At 42.9% G+C, this 23,066-nt stretch overlaps 1 protein-coding gene across 1 annotated transcript in view; it reads right to left on the bottom strand.

Moving 5' to 3' along the window:
- gab2 (GRB2-associated binding protein 2) overlaps positions 1-23,066 on the bottom strand; it is a 242,690-nt gene that overhangs the window by 70,157 nt on the left and 149,467 nt on the right. Inside the window, 7 exon segments of the mRNA XM_031791464.1 lie at positions 1,422-1,544; positions 2,992-3,097; positions 4,096-4,186; positions 7,314-7,593; positions 9,474-9,571; positions 17,487-17,859; positions 18,764-19,055. Of these exon segments, the coding sequence (XP_031647324.1) occupies positions 1,422-1,544; positions 2,992-3,097; positions 4,096-4,186; positions 7,314-7,593; positions 9,474-9,571; positions 17,487-17,859; positions 18,764-19,055 (1,363 nt within the window).

The following is a 23,066-nucleotide window of genomic DNA, read 5'->3' on the forward strand; positions in this document are numbered from 1 at the left end:
TTATATAGGATGGTGTGTATAGAGACAGTAGTTATATAGGATGGTGTGTATAGACAGTAGTTATATAGGATGGTGTGTATAGACAGTAGTTATATAGGATGGTGTATAGACAGTATAGGCAGTAGTTATATAGGATGGTGTGTATAGGACTAGTACAGTTAGTTATATGGATGGTGGTATAAGACAGTTATTTATATAGGCTGGTGTGTATAGACGTAGTTATATACGGATGGGTGTGTCTAGGTACAGTTCGTATATTAGGATGGTTGTTGTATAGACCGTCGTTATATACGGATGGTGTAACGTCGTTATACAAGGGGTACTAGTACAGTCTTATAAGAGATGGTGTGTATAGACAGTATAGGACAGTAGTTATATAGGATAGTGTGTATAGACCAGTCTAGACAGTAGTTATATAGGATGTGTGCTATAGCCAGTAGTTAATACGGATTGGTGTGTATGTATAACAGTAGTTTATAGGATGGTGTGTATAGACAGTAGTTATACAGGACTGGTTGTGTATAGATCTTGTATTAGACAGTAGTTAATAGGATGGTGGTATAGACAGTAGTTATACAGGATGGTGTGTATCGCCAGTAGTTATATAGGATGGTGTGTATAGACAGTAGTTAAATAGGATGGTTTGTATAGACTGTATAGACGTAGTTATATAGGATGGGTGTATAGACAGTAGTTATATAGGATGGTGTGTATAGACAGTGTTATATAGGATGGTGTTATAGACAGTAGTTATATAGGATGGGTGTGTATAGACAGTAGGTCAATATAGGATGGTGTATATAGACAGTAGTTATATAGGATGGTGGTATAGACAGTAGTTATATAGGATGGTGTGTATAGACAGTAGTTATATATGATGGTGTGTATAGACAGCAGTATATGATGGTGTGTATAGACAGTAGTTATATAGGATGTGTGTATAGACAGTAGTTATATAGGATGGTGTGTATAGACAGTAGTTATATAGGATGGTGTGTATAGACAGTAGTTATATAGGATGGTGTGTATAGACTGTATAGACAGTAGTTATATAGGATGGTGTGTATAGACAGTATAGACAGTAGTTATATAGGATGGTGTGTATAGACTGTATAGACAGTAGTTATATAGGATGGTGTGTATAGACAGTAGTTATATACGATGGTGTGTATAGACAGTAGTTATAGGATGGTGTGTATAGACAGTAGTTATATAGGATGGTGTGTATAGACAGTAGTTATATAGGATGGTGTGTATAGACAGTAGTTATATAGGATGGTGTGTATAGACAGTAGTTATATAGGATGGTGTGTATATTGGAGACGTGAGTGAACAGGGAGCACAGGAGGGGGCTGAGCACACACCCCTGTGGGGCAGACGTGTTGAGGATCAGTGTGGCGGGGGTGTGTGTGTGTGTGTACCTTTCTGTGTGGACTGGGGGAGCCCGGCTGGAAGTCCAGAGCCAAGTAGTCCACATTGCCACACTTCCTAGGGGCGGGGCTGCTGGTACCACTCACTGCTGGGGAGGTAGATGCTGGGTTCTGCTGATGGAGAACAGAAAAGAGAGGGGAAGTGTAAACACACACATGGGTAACACTTGAATTCATTTATAGTAACCCTGGGCTGTAGATATACCTCAGACACTATATACCTCAGATACTTCATAGTAACCCTGGGCTCTAGATATACCTCAGATACTTCATAGTAACCCTGGGCTGTAGATATACCTCAGATACTATATACCTCAGACACTTCATAGTAACCCTGGGCTGTAGATATACCTCAGATACTATATACCTCAGATACTTCATAGTAACCCTGGGCTGTAGATATACCTCAGATACTATATACCTCAGATACTTCATAGTAACCCTGGGCTGTAGATATACCTCAGATACTATATACCTCAGATACTTCATAGTAACCCTGGGCTGTAGATATACCTCAGATACTATATACCTCAGATACTTCATAGTAACCCTGGGCTGTAGATATACCTCAGATACTATATACCTCAGATACTTCATAGTAACCCTGGGCTCTAGATATACCTCAGATACTATATACCTCAGACACTTCATAGTAACCCTGGGCTGTAGATATACCTCAGACACTATATACCTCAGATACTTCATAGTAACCATGATATACCTCAGATACTTCATAGTAACCATGATATACCTCAGATACTTCATAGTAACCCTGGGCTCTAGATATACCTCAGATACTTCATAGTAACCCTGGGCTGTAGATATACTCAGACACTATATACCTCAGATACTTCATAGTAACCCTGGGCTCTAGATATACCTCAGATACTTCATAGTAACCCTGATATACTTTATGGTAACCTTCTTCAAGACTAACTGCGGCCCACACAAAGGTAATACACTCATTAACCAAGACAAATACACTATACAGTATTCAGGTCCCTTGACTTTTTCCACATTTTGTTACGTTACAGCCTTATTCTAAAATTGATTAAATCACTTTTTCCCCTCATCAATCTACACACAATACCCCATAATGACATCACAATACCCCTTAATGACATCACAATACCCCTTAATGACATCATTATTATTATTATTTTATATATATATTTTTTATCAATTGAATTGTAGAATAAGGCTGTAAAGTAACACAATGTGTAAAAAGTCAAGGGGTCTGAATTCTTTCCGAATGCGCTGTACAGGCTCAGGAAGTTTATAATGTTTACATGGAACATGTCCAGGATAAACTGAGGCCAAGTTAATGGGTAAAAGTTTAATTATATCCTATCATAAAGACAAAACATAATACATTGAGCTGCAGTCCCAAATGGCACCCTATTCCCTATATAGTGCTACTTATAGCCCTGTGTCCTCTACTACAGTATGTCAGCTCAGTAAACCTAAATCCCAAATGGCACCCTATTCCCTATGGGGCACTGATGAAAAGTAGTGAACTACATAGGGTATAGGGTGCATTTGTCCTGTTGTAGGGACTCACCATGGCTACGTAGTTCTCCTCGCTGTCTGCGGAGTCAGTGCTGGTGATACTCTGGGTAGAGATGGGTCTACAGTGCTGGGAGGACATGCCACCTGAGTTCATAGGCCTGGGAGGAGAGAGAGGACTGTGAGTGACTCCACATTCTGACCCCTTTGGCAGTACTACTCAGACCAGGGAGGCCTGGGAGGAGAGAGAGGACTGTGAGTGACTCCACATTCTGACCCCTATGGCAGTACTACTCAGACCAGGGAGGCCTGGGAGGAGAGAGAGGGCTGTGAGTGACTCCACATTCTGACCCCTATGGCAGTACTACTCAGACCAGGGAGGCCTGGGAGGAGGGAGAGGACTGTGAGTGACTCCACATTCTGACCCCTATGGCAGTACTACTCAGACCAGGGAGGCCTGGGAGGAGAGAGAGGACTGTGAGTGACTCCACATTCTGACCCCTATGGCAGTACTACTCAGACCAGGGAGGCCTGGGAGGAGAGAGAGGACTGTGAGTATAACTCAAATAAGGAACAGCAAGGTTCTCTTCATAATATATTGGTGACTAAAGAGGATACCTTGTATAACCTGTTTTGACCATTAAACAATGGTTATGGTGAGCACACCGACTGGAAGTCGCTCTGGATAAGCAGATGTAAAAATGTAATGTTTTAGTCTAGCGTATCCTTGCAGTTCTCACTACTCATCTTTTTAAAATAAGGTTTGTAAGTTCTACCTTTAGACCTCTAAAAACACTAACTGGAGTGACAGCAGTCTGGATCCAATAGGATAGATGACTGATATGGGACATGGGTCAGGTAGCTAGTATGACTGATATGGGACATGGGTCAGGTAGCTAGTATGACTGATATGGGACATGGGTCAGGTAGCTAGTATAACTGATATGGGACATGGGTCAGGTAGCTAGTATAACTGATATGGGACATGGGTCAGGTAGCTAGTATGACTGATATGGGACATGGGTCAGGTAGCTAGTATGACTGATATGGGACATGGGTCAGGTAGCTAGTATGACTGATATGGGACATGGGTCAGGTAGCTAGTATGACTGATATGGGACATGGGTCAGGTAGCTAGTATGACTGATATGGGACTCACATGGGTCGTGTCCAGGACATGGTGATTGGACTCTTAAATGGGAGCTCATCAATGATGCCATTGTTCCTCAGATCCAGAGGTGTCGGCTTGGCTGAGGACATAAACAAACAAAACAACTTAATTTTCTTCTCAACTGTCTAATTGTTCTCTAAATGTAGAGGGCTGTTGGGTTTAGACAGAAAACATATTACATCTAAATGTAGAGGGATGTTGGGTTTAGACAGAACACATATTACATCTAAATGTAGAGGGCTGTTGGGTTTAGACAGAAAACATATTACATCTAAATGTAGAGGGATGTTGGGTTTAGACAGAAAACATATTACATCTAAATGTAGAGGGCTGTTGGGTTTAGACAGAAATCAGAAAACATATTACATCTAAATGTAGAGGGATGTTGGGTTTAGACAGAAAACATATTACATCTAAATGTAGAGGGCTGTTGGGTTTAGACAGAAAACATATTACATCTAAATGTAGAGGGCTGTTGGGTTTAGACAGAAAACATATTACATCTAAATGTAGAGGGCTGTTGGGTTTAGACAGAAAACAGAACACATATTACATCTAAATGTAGAGGGTTGTTGGGTTTAGACAGAAAACATATTACATCTAAACGTAGAGGGTTGTTGGGTTTAGACAGAAAACAGAAAACATATTACATCTAAATGTAGAGGGATGTTGGGTTTAGACAGAAATCAGAAAACATATTACATCTAAATGTAGAGGGCTGTTGGGTTTAGACAGAAAACATATTACATCTAAATGTAGAGGGCTGTTGGGTTTAGACAGAAATCAGAAAACATATTACATCTAAATGTAGAGGGATGTTGGGTTTAGACAGAAAACATATTACATCTAAATGTAGAGGGTTGTTGGGTTTAGACAGAAAACATATTACATCTAAATGTAGAGGGTTGTTGGGTTTAGACAGAAAACATATTACATCTAAATGTAGAGGGCTGTTGGGTTTAGACAGAAAACATATTACATCTAAATGTAGAGGGTTGTTGGGTTTAGACAGAAAACATATTACATCTAAATGTAGAGGGATGTTGGGTTTAGACAGAAAACATATTACATCTAAATGTAGAGGGCTGTTGGGTTTAGACAGAAAACATATTACATCTAAATGTAGAGGGTTGTTGGGTTTAGACAGAAAACATATTACATCTAAATGTAGAGGGTTGTTGGGTTTAGACAGAAATCAGAAAACATATTACATCTAAATGTAGAGGGCTGTTGGGTTTAGACAGAAAACATATTACATCTAAATGTAGAGGGCTGTTGGGTTTAGACAGAAAACATATTACATCTAAATGTAGAGGGCTGTTGGGTTTAGACAGAAAACATATTACATCTAAACGTAGAGGGCTGTTGGGTTTAGACAGAAAACATATTACATCTAAATGTAGAGGGATGTTGGGTTTAGACAGAAAACATCTAAATGTAGAGGGTTGTTGGGTTTAGACAGAAAACATATTACATCCAAACGTAGAGGGCTGTTGGGTTTAGACAGAAAACATATTACATCTAAATGTAGAGGGATGTTGGGTTTAGACAGAAAACATATTACATCCAAACGTAGAGGGCTGTTGGGTTTAGACAGAAAACATATTACATCTAAATGTAGAGGGTTGTTGGGTTTAGAAAGAAAACATATTACATCTAAATGTAGAGGGATGTTGGGTTTAGACAGAAAACATATTACATCTAAATGTAGAGGGCTGTTGGGTTTAGACAGAAATCACAAAACAAAATGTTCCAAAATGATAAACTAAGAATGTATAATATGACACAATGTGACAGTTTGGTATCATGTTTGGTATCATGACAGAGTCTCTTAAAACCTCTTAGGGCTGCAATCCCGTTAACTTCTTAGGGCTGCAATTAAAGGGAGTCTTGTTGTTAATCCCACCACAGTGTCCGATTTCAAATAGGCTTTACAGCGAAAGCACCACAAACGATTATGTTAGGTCACCACCAAGCCACAGAATAAACACAGCCATTTTCCTAGCCAAAGAGAGGAGTCACAAAAAGCACAAATAGAGATAAAATGAATCACTAACCTTTGATGATCTTCATCAGATGACACTCATAGGACTTTATGTGAAACAATAAATGTATGTTTTGTTTGATAAAGTTCATATTTATATAAAAAGATTGTTTACATTGGTTTACATTGGCGCGTTACGTTCACTAGTTCCAAAAACATCCAGTGAGTTTACAAAGCCACATCGATTCAACATAAATACTCATCATAAATGCAGATGATAATACAAGTGGAACATGGAACATGGAATTATAGATATACCTCTCCTTAACACAACCGCTGTGTCAGATTTAAAAAAGCAAACAATATGAGCAAATAATAAAAGCTAATAATATGAGAAGGCGCTCAGAACAATCAAGTCAAAATAGCCGCCATGTTGTAGTCAACATAAACCATAAATTACATGCTAAATATTCCCTTACCTTTGATGATCTTCATCAGAATGCACTCCCAGGAATCCCAGGTCCACAATAAATGCTTGATTTGTTAGATAATGTCCGTTATTTATGTCCAATTAGCTACTTTTGTTACCGCGTTTGGTATACATATCCGAACGCTCGTTCTGGTCAGCATTACGTCGGACAAAAACTTCAAAAAGTTATATTACAGGTCGAAGAAACATTTCAAACTAAGTGCAGAATCAATCGTTCGGATGTTTTTATCAGTAATCTTCAATAAAGTTCCAACTGGAGTATTCCTTTGTGTCTTGATGAGCAATGGAACGCAGGTCGCTATCAGGTGGAATGCGTGTGACCAGAAAATGGCTGACTGCCCGACACCTGATTCATTCTGCTGTCATTCAGTCCCACAACACAGTAGAAGCCTCATTCAAATATCTATACATTTCTATATGTCATTCATATCTCAAGGGGATTTCAATGGGAACTGTGTTGAGTACATACCAGCCTCAGATTTCTCACTTCCTGTTTTGATTTCTCCTCAGGTTTTTGCCTGCCATATGAGTTCTGTTATACTCACAGACATCATTCAAACAGTTTTAGAAACTTCAGAGTGTTTCTATAATAATATGCATATATTAGCAACTGAGACTGAGGAGCAGGCCGTTTACTTTGGGCACCTTATTCATCCAAGCTACTCAATACTACCCCCCAGCCAAAAGAGTAGAACATTGAACGCCTCATATAGACTGAGACATGACACTCACATTTCCTGTTGGGTTTGAGGTTGCGATTTATAGGTGGTGGTGTGACGTCACTCAGCCTCCCCGGTCGGTGACACAGCGAGGCGGTACTTCCCTTCCGGGCAGGAAGCGTGGCTGAGAACCCTGGGAAGTCAAAGTGGTGCGGCCCGGGGCTCATGGGGATGTAGATATTTTTGGGGCTGTCCGCCTGGGCGGCGTTGAGGGGAGATGAGCCTGGGTTCATAGGCACATAGTTGTCCTCCGAGTCGCCGCTGTCCGAACGTGTCAGAGGGGCCTTTGTTCTCTGACAAGAAACAGACAGGGAAAGTCATGGGGATTGTCTTAGACATGATCATCTCCGACATCATTATCTTAGATATGCAGTCATAATTGTGGGAAAAACAAAGCACATACAAAACAAACAATCAGAAATCAACAACATGATAAAAATCAGTCCAGGGGCCTCATTTACCAATCATGCTTAAGGCACAAATCTGTGCATAAACCGTCGGAGCATTTCCAAGCAGAGTGTGATCAAGGTGTCTGTTACTAGTCCAACACTTTAACCACTAGGCTACCCTGCCGCCCCATTTCCAAGCAGAGTGTGATCAAGGTGTCTGTTACTAGTCCAACGCTCTAACCACTAGGCTACCCTGCCGCCCCATTTCCAAGCAGAGTGTGAGATGTATCAAGGTGTCTGTTACTAGTCCAACGCTCTAACCACTAGGCTACCCTGCCGCACCATTTCCAAGCAGAGTGTGAGATGTATCAAGGTGTCTGTTACTAGTCCAACGCTCTAACCACTAGGCTACCCTGCCGCCCCATTTCCAAGCAGAGTGTGAGATGTATCAAGGTGTCTGTTACTAGTCCAACGCTCTAACCACTAGGCTACCCTGCCGCCCCATTTCCAAGCAGAGTGTGAGATGTATCAAGGTGTCTGTTACTAGTCCAACGCTCTAACCACTAGGCTACCCTGCTGCCCCCATTTCCAAGCAGAGTGTGAGATGTATCAAGGTGTCTGTTACTAGTCCAACGCTCTAACCACTAGGCTACCCTGCTGCCCCATTTCCAAGCAGAGTGTGATCAAGGTGTCTGTTACTAGTCCAACGCTCTAACCACTAGTCTACCCTGCCTCCCCATTTCCAAGCAGAGTGTGTGAGATGTATCAAGGTGTCTGTTACTAGTCCAACACTCTAACCACTAGTCTACCCTGCCTCCCCATTTCCAAGCAGAGTGTGAGATGTATCAAGGTGTCTGTTACTAGTCCAACACTCTAACCACTAGTCTACCCTGCCTCCCCATTTCCAAGCAGAGTGTGTGAGATGTATCAAGGTGTCTGTTACTAGTCCAACACTCTAACCACTAGTCTACCCTGCCTCCCCATTTCCAAGCAGAGTGTGAGATGTATCAAGGTGTGACAGTGTGATGACCAAGGCACAAGTGGTGGAATAAGGGAACTGTTAAAAAAAGAAGTGAACTTGTAATATTTACACCCTTTTCCTGTTTCATTGTATTTGCAGTATTCAGACCCCTTGACTTTTTCCTCATTATTTATTGAATTTGTTACGTTACAGCCTTATTCTAAAATGGATTAAATCATTGTTTTCCCTCATCAATCTACACACATTACCCCATAATGACAAAGCAAAAACAGGTTTTTAGAAATGTTTAGAAATGTATAAAAAAAACAACTGAAATACCTTATTTACATTATTATTACAGTATTAGACCCTTTGTTATGAGACTCTAAATTTAGCTCGATTTCAAAAACCAAGCCATGAAGTTGATAGAATTTCCCGTAGAGTTCCAAGACAGGATTGTATAGAGGAAAATTTATTGGGAAGGGTACCAAAATATTTCTGCAGCATTCAACGTCCCCAAAAACACAGTGGCCTCCATCATTCTTAAATTGAAGAAGTTTGGAACCACCAAGATTCTTCCTAGAGCTGGCTGCCTGGACAAACTGAGCAGTCGGGGGAGAAGGACCTTGGTCAGGGAGGTGACCAAGAACATGATGGTCACTCTGACAGAGCTCCTGACAGAGACAACCATCTCTGCAGCACTCCACCAATCAGGCCTTTATGGTAGAGTGGCCAGACGTTATCCTACCATGCTGTCTAGAGCAGGACTAGGCTTGAGGGAAAAATAAATAAACAGTTGAGTATTTTTGTCTGAAAGTCTCACCAGGTAAGAACTGAAGCCATCGTTGACACACTCCACAGACTGGCCTTGGTTGTTGAAATAGATCGGACGGTGATGGCTGCTGGTCTCAAATGAACACCCTGGGGAGAGAGGAGAGGAGAGGAGAAGACAGGAGAGGAGAGGAGAGGAGAGGAGAGGAGAGGAGAGGAGAGGAGAGGAGAGGAGAGGAGAGGAGAGGAGAGGAGAGGAGAGGAGAGGAGAGGAGAGGAGAGGAGAGGAGAGGAGAGGAGAGGAGAGGAGAGGAGAGGAGAGGAGAGGAGAGGAGAGGAGAGGAGAGGGAAGAGGAGAGGGAAGAGGAGAGGAGAGGAGAGGAAAGAGGAGAGGGAATAGGAGAGGGAATAGGAGAGGAGAGGGAAAATGAGAGGGAAAAGGAGAGGGAAGAGGAGAGGAGAGGGAAGAGGAGAGGGAATAGGAGAAGGGAGGGAAGAGGAGAGGGAATAGGAGAGGGAAGAGGAGAGGAGAGAATTATCATCCTCATCATCACATAACAGAGGCGAGTTTGGTTTATCTAAACCCACACGGTTTTTCTGTTATCCATTTGAAACTAACTTGTGTTTCTGCTCCAAAACAGAACAAACGTTGTGATGCATTAGATGCTCCAGCTGCATTTAACAAATGACACCCTATTCCCTATTTAGCACACTAATTTTGACTGGGGCCCATAGGGCACTGTAGAGCACTATATAGGGATTAGGGTGCAATTTGGGAGTCATCCTTTTATGAGAGTGTGGCCCTGGCCGTGGGCAGCACAGACGGAGGGCGAAGACACAGAGCAACAGGGGTCAAAGTTGACTTCCTGTCTCTGTGTGTCTGTTCCAGCCTTCGCCCAGGACGGCCTAGCTCGGAGCAACACACACACACACGGCAGTGCAAACAGAGCAGAACACACTGTGTTCAGAGAGTGAGAGAGGCCAGGCATTATGAAAGAGAGAGAGGCCAGGCATTATGAATGAGAGAGACCAGGAATTGTGATTGAAAGAGAGACCAGGAATTGTGAGAGAGAGAAAGACCAGGCATTGTGGGAGAGAGTTCAGGCAATATGAGAGAGAGAGGCCAGGAATTGTGAGAGAGAGAGAGACCAGGGATTATGAGAGAGAGAGAGGTCAGGCATTATGACAGAGAGAGAGGCCAGGTATTATGAGAGAGAGAGAGAGGTCAGGCATAATGACAGAGAGAGAGGCCAGGTATTATGAGAGAGAGAGAGAGAGAGGCCAGGTATTATGAGAGAGAGAGAGAGAGGTCAGGCATAATGACAGAGAGAGAGGCCAGGTATTATGAGAGAGAGAGAGAGAGGTCAGGCATAATGACAGAGAGAGAGGCCAGGCATAATGACAGAGAGAGAGGCCAGGTATTATGAGAGAGAGAGAGAGAGAGGTCAGGCATTATGACAGAGAGAGAGGCCAGGTATTATGAGAGAGAGAGAGAGGTCAGGCATTATGACAGAGAGAGAGGCCAGGTATTATGAGAGAGAGAGAGAGAGGTCAGGCATTATGACAGAGAGAGAGTTCAGGCATTATGACAGAGAGAGAGGCCAGGTATTATGAGAGAGAGAGAGAGAGGTCAGGTATTATGAGAGAGAGAGAGGCCAGGTATTATGAGAGAGAGAGAGAGAGAGAGGTCAGGCATTATGACAGAGAGAGAGGCCAGGTATTATGAGAGAGAGAGAGAGAGAGAGGCCAGGTATTATGAGAGAGAGAGAGAGAGGTCAGGTATTATGAGAGAGAGAGAGGCCAGGTATTATGAGAGAGAGAGAGGCCAGGTATTATGAGAGAGAGAGAGAGGTCAGGTATTATGAGAGAGAGAGAGGCCAGGTATTATGAGAGAGAGAGAGAGGTCAGGTATTATGAGAGAGAGAGAGGCCAGGTATTATGAGAGAGAGAGAGAGGTCAGGCATTATGACAGAGAGAGAGGCCAGGTATTATGAGAGAGAGAGAGGTCAGGTATTATGAGTGAGAGAGAGGCCAGGTATTATGAGAGAGAGAGAGAGGCCAGGTATTATGAGAGAGAGAGAGAGAGAGATAATCTTTTTGGCCCAATAAAAATGAACAAACAGCAAAAACATATACATGATCAAATACAGATCTTAGAATCAACTATTAAAGACCAGAACCCACTGGATTACCAGAACCCACTGGATTACCAGAACCCACTGGATTACCAGAACCCACTGGATTACCAGAACCCACTCCAATTACATTGCATGAACTACAGGACAACAAACAAACCCTCCAACGCACAAGGCCTGTGGTGTTGATGGTGTCTTCAATGAAATTATAAAATATACAGACAACAAATTCCAATTGGCTAAAACTCTAACATCTTCCCCAATATTTGGAACCAAGGATTGATCACCCCAATCCACAAAAGTGGAGACATATTTGACCCCAATAACTACAGTGGGATATGCATGAACATCAACCTTGGGGAAATCCTCAGCATTATCATTAACAGCAGACTCATACATTTCCTCAATGAAAACAATGTACAGAGCAAATGTCAAATTGGCTTTTTACCAAATTACTGTACGACAGACCATGTATTCGCCCTGCACACCCTAATTGACAAACAAACAAACCAAAACAAAGGCAAAGTCTTCTCATGCTTTGTTGATTTAAAAAACAACTTTTGACTCAATTTGACATGAGGGTCTGTTATATAAATGGATGAAAAAAAATACAAAGTGGTATTGGGGGAAAAACATACAACATTATAAAATCCATGAACACAAACAGCAACAAGTGTTCGGTTAAAATTGGCAACAAAAAAACAAACAGATTTGTTTTAACCGGGCCCGTGGGGTGAGACAGGGATGCAGCTTAAGCCCCACCCTCTTCAACATATATATCAACGAATTGGCACGGGCACTAGAACAGTCTGCAGCACCCATCCTCATCCTGCTAGAATCTGAAGTCTAGTGCTTAACGATCTGAGAAACAAAGCAATAGGGGCCTTCAATGCCATCAAAAGGAATTTATAAAATTTGACATGCCAATTAGGATCTGGCTAAAAATACTTGAATCAATTATATAACTCATCAATAACAAAGCCAGCACCTGGAGAAGAGACACCTAAGCAAGCTGGTCCTAGGGCTCTATTCACAAACACAGACAGACCCCACAGAGCCCCAGGACAGCAACACAATTAGAACTAACCAAATCATGAGAAAACATGATTCCTCTGGATGTTTGCAACACAGTCAAACAACCTTTTTTTTTGCGGGGAGAATTGACCGAAGTGAGCTGATTTGAAGACAACGATAAATGACTACCTGACGCACCAATACTTTTAGCGAAGCTTCATTGATTGACTATATTTCTGCCCAATGACCTCTAATCTTCTTGAAATCTAGCTGGGTAGATAGCCAATGAGCTGAGGTAAACGCCAGTATGTAATGGTTTGGGGTTGGACCACAATTCCTTGGTTGTAATTGCACGCGCAGGGAACTCCATTTTCGCCTTGACGATCAGAGGGGTTGCTGTAAGGCTTTTTACGCGCAGCTGTATTTCGGAAAGTTGTAGTTTCAACGATTTCATTGAAGATATCCTGGCGAATACATCATGTAAAGCGAAGTCTAATGTGAAAGTGAGACAGATTTTTTGTTTGAGGAATCTTGGAGTGTTATGATTCAAGCGAACTGAGGAGCTGTTTCTGCAAGGACAGGACGTACTTCTGGACGGGTAAGTGCTAATGCCGTTTTATGAAATATAAAAATATATATTATATATTTTTAAAAAATTATAATAATTTTGCAATGAAATGTGTAGTTTGTTTTTGTGTGTGTGTGTGTGTTGGTATATATATATATATATATATATACACAACAATGGCCGGAGTTGAATGGAACACCTTAGTGACTGTTCCCTCTGCTCTATACAATCAATACATATCTGTTTATTTTATGTGATGATAAAAGGCTCATACAATACAAATATTTTTTAAATGTTTTCTTTCACAGTGATAGCGACTCCGACTGGGAGCCCCCGGTGCCAAGCTGCCCTCTCTACCTGTGCCCCCAGTGGTGTTCATATGCCACAGTTCATTACTGCAGGCATGACTGTGCCTCAGAGCCAAAAGGGCACAGCATGGAGGCGTCGTTGTGTTCTGTGTCACATGAAATACACCACTTGTTCAGTTTGCCTCTGCTTTACATCAGAAAGAGACTGCTATGGGACATGGCACAGGCAGCAAAATATTATGATGAGGACTTCCAAGGGGTGTGTACAGTTTTTTTTTTGTATATTTATTTTCTACTATTTTTAAAAACATTTTGTGTGTGTGTGTGTTAGAATTGCTTTCTGATGTGTTGTATATAGTTATTTGCACTGCTGTATATAGTTATAGGTCATTTCACCAATTCGGCCACATTTGGGCAACTTGTGTGGGACACCTGGGTGACTTCATGCTAAATGTCATGTAGTTCACCCATTCCTGAAGTTATCATTCTGAAACTTTGCACACCTACAGTTGCCCTCTTGTGTTATCCATCAAAATGATCTCCAACATCCTATCTGACTGTGTGGCTATTCTAGTACATGTGAAAGATGATGCTACAACAATAAAAAACAGAAAACGTATGCTCTTTCTTTCTCTTTTCTTCCACCAGATCTACTGTGTTATATTCTCCTACATTCAATTAACATTTCCACAAACTTCAGAATGTTTCCATTCAAATGATACCAAGAATATGTATATCCTTGCCTCTGGTAGAAGGAGAGAGATGTAGTTGAGAGTAGTTTGGGAGAAGGAGAGAGATGTAGTTGAGAGTAGTTTGGGAGAAGGAGAGAGATGTAGTTGACAGTAGTTTGAGAGAAGGAGAGAGATGTAGTTGAGAGTAGTTTGGGAGAAGGAGAGAGATGTAGTTGAGAGTAGTTTGGGAGAAGGAGAGAGATGTAGTTGAGAGTAGTTTAAGAGAAGGAGAGAGATGTAGTTGAGAGTAGTTTGGGAGAAGGAGAGAGATGTAGTTGAGAGTAGTTTGGGAGAAGGAGAGAGATGTAGTTGACAGTAGTTTGGGAGAAGGAGAGAGATGTAGTTGAGAGTAGTTTGGGAGAAGGAGAGAGATGTAGTTGAGAGTAGTTTGGGAGAAGGAGAGAGATGTAGTTGACAGTAGTTTGGGAGAAGGAGAGAGATGTAGTTGAGAGTAGTTTGGGAGAAGGAGAGAGATGTAGTTGAGAGTAGTTTGGGAGAAGGAGAGAGATGTAGTTGAGAGTAGTTTGGGAGAAGGAGAGAGATGTAGTTGACAGTAGTTTGGGAGAAGGAGAGAGATGTAGTTGAGAGTAGTTTGGGAGAAGGAGAGAGATGTAGTTGAGAGTAGTTTGGGAGAAGGAGAGAGATGTAGTTGACAGTAGTTTGGGAGAAGGAGAGAGATGTAGTTGACAGTAGTTTGGGAGAAGGAGAGAGATGTAGTTGACAGTAGTTTGGGAGAAGGAGAGAGATGTAGTTGACAGTAGTTTGGGAGAAGGAGAGAGATGTAGTTGACAGTAGTTTGGGAGAAGGAGAGAGATGTAGTTGACAGTAGTTTGGAGAAGGAGAGAGATGTAGTTGACAGTAGTTTGGTAGAAGGAGAGAGATGTAGTTGACAGTAGTTTGGGAGAAGGAGAGAGATGTAGTTGACAGTAGTTTGGGAGAAGGAGAGAGATGTAGTTGAGAGTAGTTTGGGAGAAGGAGAGAGATGTAGTTGAGAGTAGTTTGGGAGAAGGAGAGAGATGTAGTTGAGAGTAGTTTGGGAGAAGGAGAGAGATGTAGTTGAGAGTAGTTTGGGAGAAGGAGAGAGATGTAGTTGAGAGTAGTTTGGGAGAAGGAGAGAGATGTAGTTGAGAGCAGTTTGGGAGAAGGAGAGAGATGTAGTTGACAGTAGTTTGGGAGAAGGAGAGAGATGTAGTTGACAGTAGTTTGGGAGAAGGAGAGAGATGTAGTTGAGAGTAGTTTGGGAGAAGGAGAGAGATGTAGTTGACAGTAGTTTGGGAGAAGGAGAGAGATGTAGTTGACAGTAGTTTGGGAGAAGGAGAGAGATGTAGTTGACAGTAGTTTGGTAGAAGGAGAGAGATGTAGTTGACAGTAGTTTGGGAGAAGGAGAGAGATGTAGTTGAGAGTAGTTTGGGAGAAGGAGAGAGATATAGTTGAGAGTAGTTTGGGAGAAGGAGAGAGATGTAGTTGAGAGTAGTTTGGGAGAAGGAGAGAGATGTAGTTGAGAGTAGTTTGGGAGAAGGAGAGAGATGTAGTTGAGAGTAGTTTGAGAGAAGGAGAGAGATGTAGTTGACAGTAGTTTGGGAGAAGGAGAGAGATGTAGTTGAGAGTAGTTTGGGAGAAGGAGAGAGATGTAGTTGAGAGTAGTTTGGGAGAAGGAGAGAGATGTAGTTGAGAGTAGTTTGGGAGAAGGAGAGAGATGTAGTTGACAGTAGTTTGAGAGAAGGAGAGAGATGTAGTTGAGAGTAGTTTGGGAGAAGGAGAGAGATGTAGTTGAGAGTAGTTTGGGAGAAGGAGAGAGATGTAGTTGAGAGTAGTTTAAGAGAAGGAGAGAGATGTAGTTGAGAGTAGTTTGGGAGAAGGAGAGAGATGTAGTTGAGAGTAGTTTGGGAGAAGGAGAGAGATGTAGTTGACAGTAGTTTGGGAGAAGGAGAGAGATGTAGTTGAGAGTAGTTTGGGAGAAGGAGAGAGATGTAGTTGAGAGTAGTTTGGGAGAAGGAGAGAGATGTAGTTGACAGTAGTTTGGGAGAAGGAGAGAGATGTAGTTGAGAGTAGTTTGGGAGAAGGAGAGAGATGTAGTTGAGAGTAGTTTGGGAGAAGGAGAGAGATGTAGTTGACAGTAGTTTGGGAGAAGGAGAGAGATGTAGTTGACAGTAGTTTGGGAGAAGGAGAGAGATGTAGTTGACAGTAGTTTGGGAGAAGGAGAGAGATGTAGTTGACAGTAGTTTGGGAGAAGGAGAGAGATGTAGTTGACAGTAGTTTGGGAGAAGGAGAGAGATGTAGTTGACAGTAGTTTGGGAGAAGGAGAGAGATGTAGTTGACAGTAGTTTGGTAGAAGGAGAGAGATGTAGTTGACAGTAGTTTGGGAGAAGGAGAGAGATGTAGTTGACAGTAGTTTGGGAGAAGGAGAGAGATGTAGTTGAGAGTAGTTTGGGAGAAGGAGAGAGATGTAGTTGAGAGTAGTTTGGGAGAAGGAGAGAGATGTAGTTGAGAGTAGTTTGGGAGAAGGAGAGAGATGTAGTTGAGAGTAGTTTGGGAGAAGGAGAGAGATGTAGTTGACAGTAGTTTGGGAGAAGGAGAGAGATGTAGTTGACAGTAGTTTGGGAGAAGGAGAGAGATGTAGTTGACAGTAGTTTGGGAGAAGGAGAGAGATGTAGTTGATAGTAGTTTGGGAGAAGGAGAGAGATGTAGTTGACAGTAGTTTGGGAGAAGGAGAGAGATGTAGTTGACAGTAGTTTGGGAGAAGGAGAGAGATGTAGTTGACAGTAGTTTGGGAGAAGGAGAGAGATGTAGTTGACAGTAGTTTGGTAGAAGGAGAGAGATGTAGTTGACAGTAGTTTGGGAGAAGGAGAGAGATGTAGTTGAGAGTAGTTTGGGAGAAGGAGAGAGATATAGTTGAGAGTAGTTTGGGAGAAGGAGAGAGATGTAGTTGAGAGTAGTTTGGGAGAAGGAGAGAGATGTAGTTGAGAGTAGTTTGGGAGAAGGAGAGAGATGTAGTTGAGAGTAGTTTGAGAGAAGGAGAGAGATGTAGTTGACAGTAGTTTGGTAGAAGGAGAGAGATGTAGTTGACAGTAGTTTGGGAGAAGGAGAGAGATGTAGTTGAGAGTAGTTTGGGAGAAGGAGAGAGATGTAGTTGACAGTAGTTTGGGAGAAGGAGAGAGATGTAGTTGACAGTAGTTTGGGAGAAGGAGAGAGATGTAGTTGACAGTAGTTTGGGAGAAGGAGAGAGATGTAGTTGACAGTAGTTTGGTAGAAGGAGAGAGAGAACCAGTCGGTTAGGTATCAGCTAAATAAAGAGAAGGAGAGTTGTACCTCGATGTAACCTGCTGTTCTCCACGGCAGGCAGAGTGTTCCTCCTGGGTATAACCGACACAGTCGTGGTCACCTCTCCATTCTGCAGTGACCCCAGACAGCCCCCGCTCTCTGACCCCTGGCTGGGCTTGGGGGGCCGTGGAGGGGGTCCACTAGATGACTCGGAGCCAGACGGCGTCACGTTGTGGTTCTTATCGAATGTCCGGGGGATCTGGTAGAACGATCCGGGCGGGGTCGGGAGGTCGTAGTTGTCAGTCTGCCGGTCGTTGCTACGCTCGTTGCTGTGGTTATGGTCATTGCTGTGTCGGTCGTTACTGTGGTTACGGTCGTTGCCGGTGGCCAGGGTGTTGCAAGGCGTCTTGAAGGTGTACAGCTTTGTAAAGAAGAGAGAGACACCCCACAGAGCCCCAGGACAGCAACACAGTTAGAACCAACCAAATCATGTTGATGCCTGATGCTGCATCCACTCTCTCTTAGCTGAGAGATAGAGAGAGTTAGATAGGTGGAGAGAGAGAGAGAGAGAGAGAGACCCAAGCAAATCATGAGAAAACAAAAAGATAATTACTTGACACATTGGAAAGAATTAACAAAAAAACAGAGCAAACTAGAATGCTATTTGGCCCTACACAGAGAGTACACAGCGGCAGAATACCTGACCACTGTGACTGACCCAAACTTAAGGAAAGCTTTGACTATGTACAGACTCAGTGAGCATAACCTTGCTATTGAGAAAGGCCGCCGTAGGCAGACATGGCTCTCAAGAGAAGACAGACTATGTGCTCACTGCCCACAAAATGAGGTGGAAACTGAGCTGCACTTCCTAACCTCATGCCCAATGTATGACCATATTAGAGAGACATATTTCCCTCAGATTACACAGATCCACAAAGAATTAGAAAACAAATCCAAATTTGAAAAACTCCCATATCTACTGGGTGAAATACCACAGTGTGCCATCACAGCAGCAAGAAAAGGGCAACCAGTGAAGAACAAACACCGTTGTAAATACAACCCATATTTATTATTTTCTTTAACTATTTTATGACATTTGAAATATCTTTATTATTTTGGAACTTCTGTTAATTCATATTATGTTGTTTATTATCTACTTCATTTGCTTTTTTGCTTGTTAACAAATGTTTCCCTATAATAAAGCACATTAAATAGAAATAGAATCAATAGAGAAAGTGAGAATTACTCAATAAAATATAATAAAATAACAAGTCAAAGGTAAAGTGCAACATAAAATAATAATAATAATCTAAGTTAAAGAACACCTCCTCATTCTGCTGCTGATCCATGTCTCCCAGGCGATCTGAGGGCCCCTCAGAGCTGTACCCCCTGGGTAGCACGTAGCCCTCCTGGGGGGAGTCTGGCCGCGTGGAGGACCTGGGCCCGACCGCAGAGGCCAGTTGGTGCTTGCCAGGTTTGGGCAGGCTGTAGAAGCCATGCAGCTGGGCGCCCATCCCGTTCAGACAGTGAGAGAAACCATGAGAGAACTTCTGCACCGCCGAGTCACTGCCCACAAACAGATTGCTACTGTGCTGTACCTGGGAGAAACTGGCACTCCTGGAGGAGTCAGACAAACATATGGAGAGGAGACACACACACGTCAGTCTTCATTGTGCCTACCCATCCTCCACCAGGCAAAACAGAAGTTCTGACAGACAGGACGACATCTGCCATGCCAATCTCTGCCATGCCAATCTCTGCCATGCCAATCTCTGCCATGCCAATCTCTGCCATGCCAATCTCTGCCATGCCAATCTATGCCAGCAGCTCTCAGTCACATATTGCATTGAACTGGTTAACGGCACATTATTCGCTCCGAGTGGAAGTTTCTCCAACCGTGACCATTAGTGGGGGAAATACCCATCAGCATCTAGGGGGCAACTTCACCCTACACTAAATGACTCCCTGTTAATATTGAATATCCCTGCAGTTACCCAATCCGCCACTAGGGGAGAGTACAGTTCCTTCTGAAATCGACACAGACAAATGAAGTGTTCCTCGGTGTGTCTGGTTTTTGGATAAACAGAGGAAGCTCTGAAACATCTCTATGATATCTCAACACAGAGATGGAGTTGCAGACAGACTGGGCTGGAGGAAGAAGACACAGAACTAGGATTCGATTGGCTAACCCCAAAATCTTAACACTTCAACACGTAACTTTTTTGGGCGTTGTGACTATAGAAATATGAGGTATAGATCTGTCATTCTCATTTTAAAGCAAGTCTAAGAAGTGTTGATATGTTCTATATGCACCATTTCTATGCTTCCCGTTCAAAGTTTAGTTTTTGCATCTTTTTCTTTTGGTTTTGTACAGCAGCTTCAAACAGTTGGTTTAGACGGTACAGCTTCAAACAGTTGGTTTAGACGGTACAGTGATTCTCAGTGGTTTAGACGGTACAGTGATTCTCAGTGGTTTAGACGGTACAGCTTCAAACAGTTGGTTTAGACGGTACAGCTTCAAACAGCTGGTTTAGACGGTACAGTGATTCTCAGTGGTTTAGACGGTACAGTGATTCTCAGGGGTTTAGACGGTACAGTGATTCTCAGTGGTTTAGACGGTACAGTGATTCTCAGTGGTTTAGACGGTACAGTGATTCTCAGTGGTTTAGACGGTACAGTGATTCTCAGTGGTTTAGACGGTACAGTGATTCTCAGTGGTTTAGACGGTACAGTGATTCTCAGTGGTTTAGACTGTACAGTGATTCTCAGTGGTTTAGACGGTACAGTGATTCTCAGTGGTTTAGACGGTACAGTGATTCTCAGTGGTTTAGACGGTACAGTGATTCTCAGTGGTTTAGACGGTACAGTGATTCTCAGTGGTTTAGACGGTACAGCTTCAAACAGCTGGTTTAGACGGTACAGTGATTCTCAGTGGTTTAGACGGTACAGTGATTCTCAGTGGTTTAGACGGTACAGTGATTCTCAGTGGTTTAGACGGTATAGTGATTCTCAGTGGTTTAGACGGTATAGTGATTCTCAGTGGTTTAGACGGTATAGTGATTCTCAGTGGTTTAGACGGTACAGTGATTCTCAGTGGTTTAGACTGTACAGTGATTCTCAGTGGTTTAGACGGTACAGTGATTCTCAGTGGTTTAGACTGTACAGTGATTCTCAGTGGTTTAGACGGTACAGTGATTCTCAGTGGTTTAGACGGTACAGTGATTCTCAGTGGTTTAGACGGTACAGCTTCAAACAGCTGGTTTAGACGGTACAGTGATTCTCAGTGGTTTAGACGGTACAGTGATTCTCAGTGGTTTAGACGGTACAGTGATTCTCAGTGGTTTAGACGGTATAGTGATTCTCAGTGGTTTAGACGGTATAGTGATTCTCAGTGGTTTAGACGGTATAGTGATTCTCAGTGGTTTAGACGGTACAGTGATTCTCAGTGGTTTAGACGGTACAGCTTCAAACAGCTGGTTTAGACGGTACAGTGATTCTCAGTGGTTTAGACGGTACAGTGATTCTCAGTGGTTTAGACGGTACAGTGATTCTCAGTGGTTTAGACGGTACAGTGATCCTCAGTGGTTTAGACGGTACAGTGATTCTCAGTGGTTTAGACGGTACAGTGATTCTCAGTGGTTTAGATGGTACAGTGATTCTCAGTGGTTTAGACGGTACAGCTTCAAACAGCTGGTTTAGACGGTACAGTGATTCTCAGTGGTTTAGACGGTACAGCTTCAAACAGCTGGTTTAGACGGTACAGTGATTCTCAGGGGTTTAGACGGTACAGTGATTCTCAGTGGTTTAGACGGTACAGTGATTCCCAGTGGTTTAGACTGTACAGTGATTCTCAGTGGTTTAGACGGTACAGTGATTCTCAGTGGTTTAGACGGTACAGTGATTCTCAGTGGTTTAGACGGTACAGTGATTCTCAGTGGTTTAGACTGTACAGTGATTCTCAGTGGTTTAGACGGTACAGTGATTCTCAGTGGTTTAGACGGTACAGTGATTCTCAGTGGTTTAGACGGTACAGTGATTCTCAGTGGTTTAGACGGTACAGTGATTCTCAGTGGTTTAGACGGTACAGTGATTCTCAGTGGTTTAGACGGTACAGTGATTCTCAGTGGTTTAGACGGTACAGTGATTCTCAGTGGTTTAGACGGTACAGTGATTCTCAGTGGTTTAGACGGTACAGTGATTCTCAGTGGTTTAGACGGTACAGTGATTCTCAGTGGTTTAGACCGTACAGTGATTCTCAGTGGTTTAGACGGTACAGTGATTCTCAGTGGTTTAGACGGTACAGTGATTCTCAGTGGTTTAGACGGTACAGTGATTCTCAGTGGTTTAGACGGTACAGCTTCAAACAGCTGGTTTAGACGGTACAGTGATTCTCAGGGGTTTAGACGGTACAGTGATTCTCAGTGGTTTAGACGGTACAGTGATTCTCAGGGGTTTAGACGGTACAGTGATTCTCAGTGGTTTAGACGGTACAGTGATTCTCAGTGGTTTAGACGGTACAGTGATTCTCAGTGGTTTAGACGGTACAGTGATTCTCAGTGGTTTAGACGGTACAGTGATTCTCAGTGGTTTAGACGGTACAGTGATTCTCAGTCGTTTAGACTGTACAGTGATTCTCAGTGGTTTAGACGGTACAGTGATTCTCAGTGGTTAGACGGTACAGTGATTCTCAGTGGTTTAGACGGTACAGTGATTCTCAGTGGTTTAGACGGTACAGTGATTCTCAGTGGTTTAGACGGTACAGCTTCAAACAGCTGGTTTAGACGGTACAGTGATTCTCAGTGGTTTAGACGGTACAGTGATTCTCAGTGGTTTAGACGGTACAGTGATTCTCAGTGGTTTAGACGGTACAGTGATTCTCAGTGGTTTAGACGGTACAGTGATTCTCAGTGGTTTAGACGGTACAGCTTCAAACAGCTGGTTTAGACGGTACAGTGATTCTCAGTGGTTTAGACGGTACAGTGATTCTCAGTGGTTTAGACGGTACAGTGATTCTCAGTGGTTTAGACGGTACAGTGATTCTCAGTGGTTTAGACGGTACAGTGATTCTCAGTGGTTTAGACGGTACAGCTTCAAACAGCTGGTTTAGACGGTACAGTGATTCTCATTGGTTTAGACGGTACAGTGATTCTCAGTGGTTTAGACGGTACAGTGATCCTCAGTGGTTTAGACGGTACAGTGATTCTCAGTGGTTTAGACGGTACAGTGATTCTCAGTGGTTTAGACGGTACAGTGATTCTCAGTGGTTTAGACGGTACAGCTTCAAACAGCTGGTTTAGACGGTACAGTGATTCTCAGGGGGTACCAGTACAGAGTCAATGTGGAGACTATATACAGGGGGTACCGGTACAGAGTCAATGTGGAGACTATATACAGGGGGTACCGGTACAGAGTCAATGTGGAGACTATATACAGGGGGTACCGGTACAGAGTCAATGTGGAGGCTATATACAGGGGGTACCGGTACAGAGTCAATGTGGAGGCTATATACAGGGGGTACCGGTACAGAGTCAATGTGGAGGCTATATACACGGGGTACCGGTACAGAGTCAATGTGGAGGCTATATACAGGGGGTACCGGTACAGAGTCAATGTGGAGGCTATATACAG

The sequence above is a fragment of the Oncorhynchus kisutch genome, linkage group LG15 (assembly GCF_002021735.2).
Source record: "Oncorhynchus kisutch isolate 150728-3 linkage group LG15, Okis_V2, whole genome shotgun sequence".
Lineage (NCBI taxonomy): Eukaryota > Metazoa > Chordata > Actinopteri > Salmoniformes > Salmonidae > Oncorhynchus > Oncorhynchus kisutch.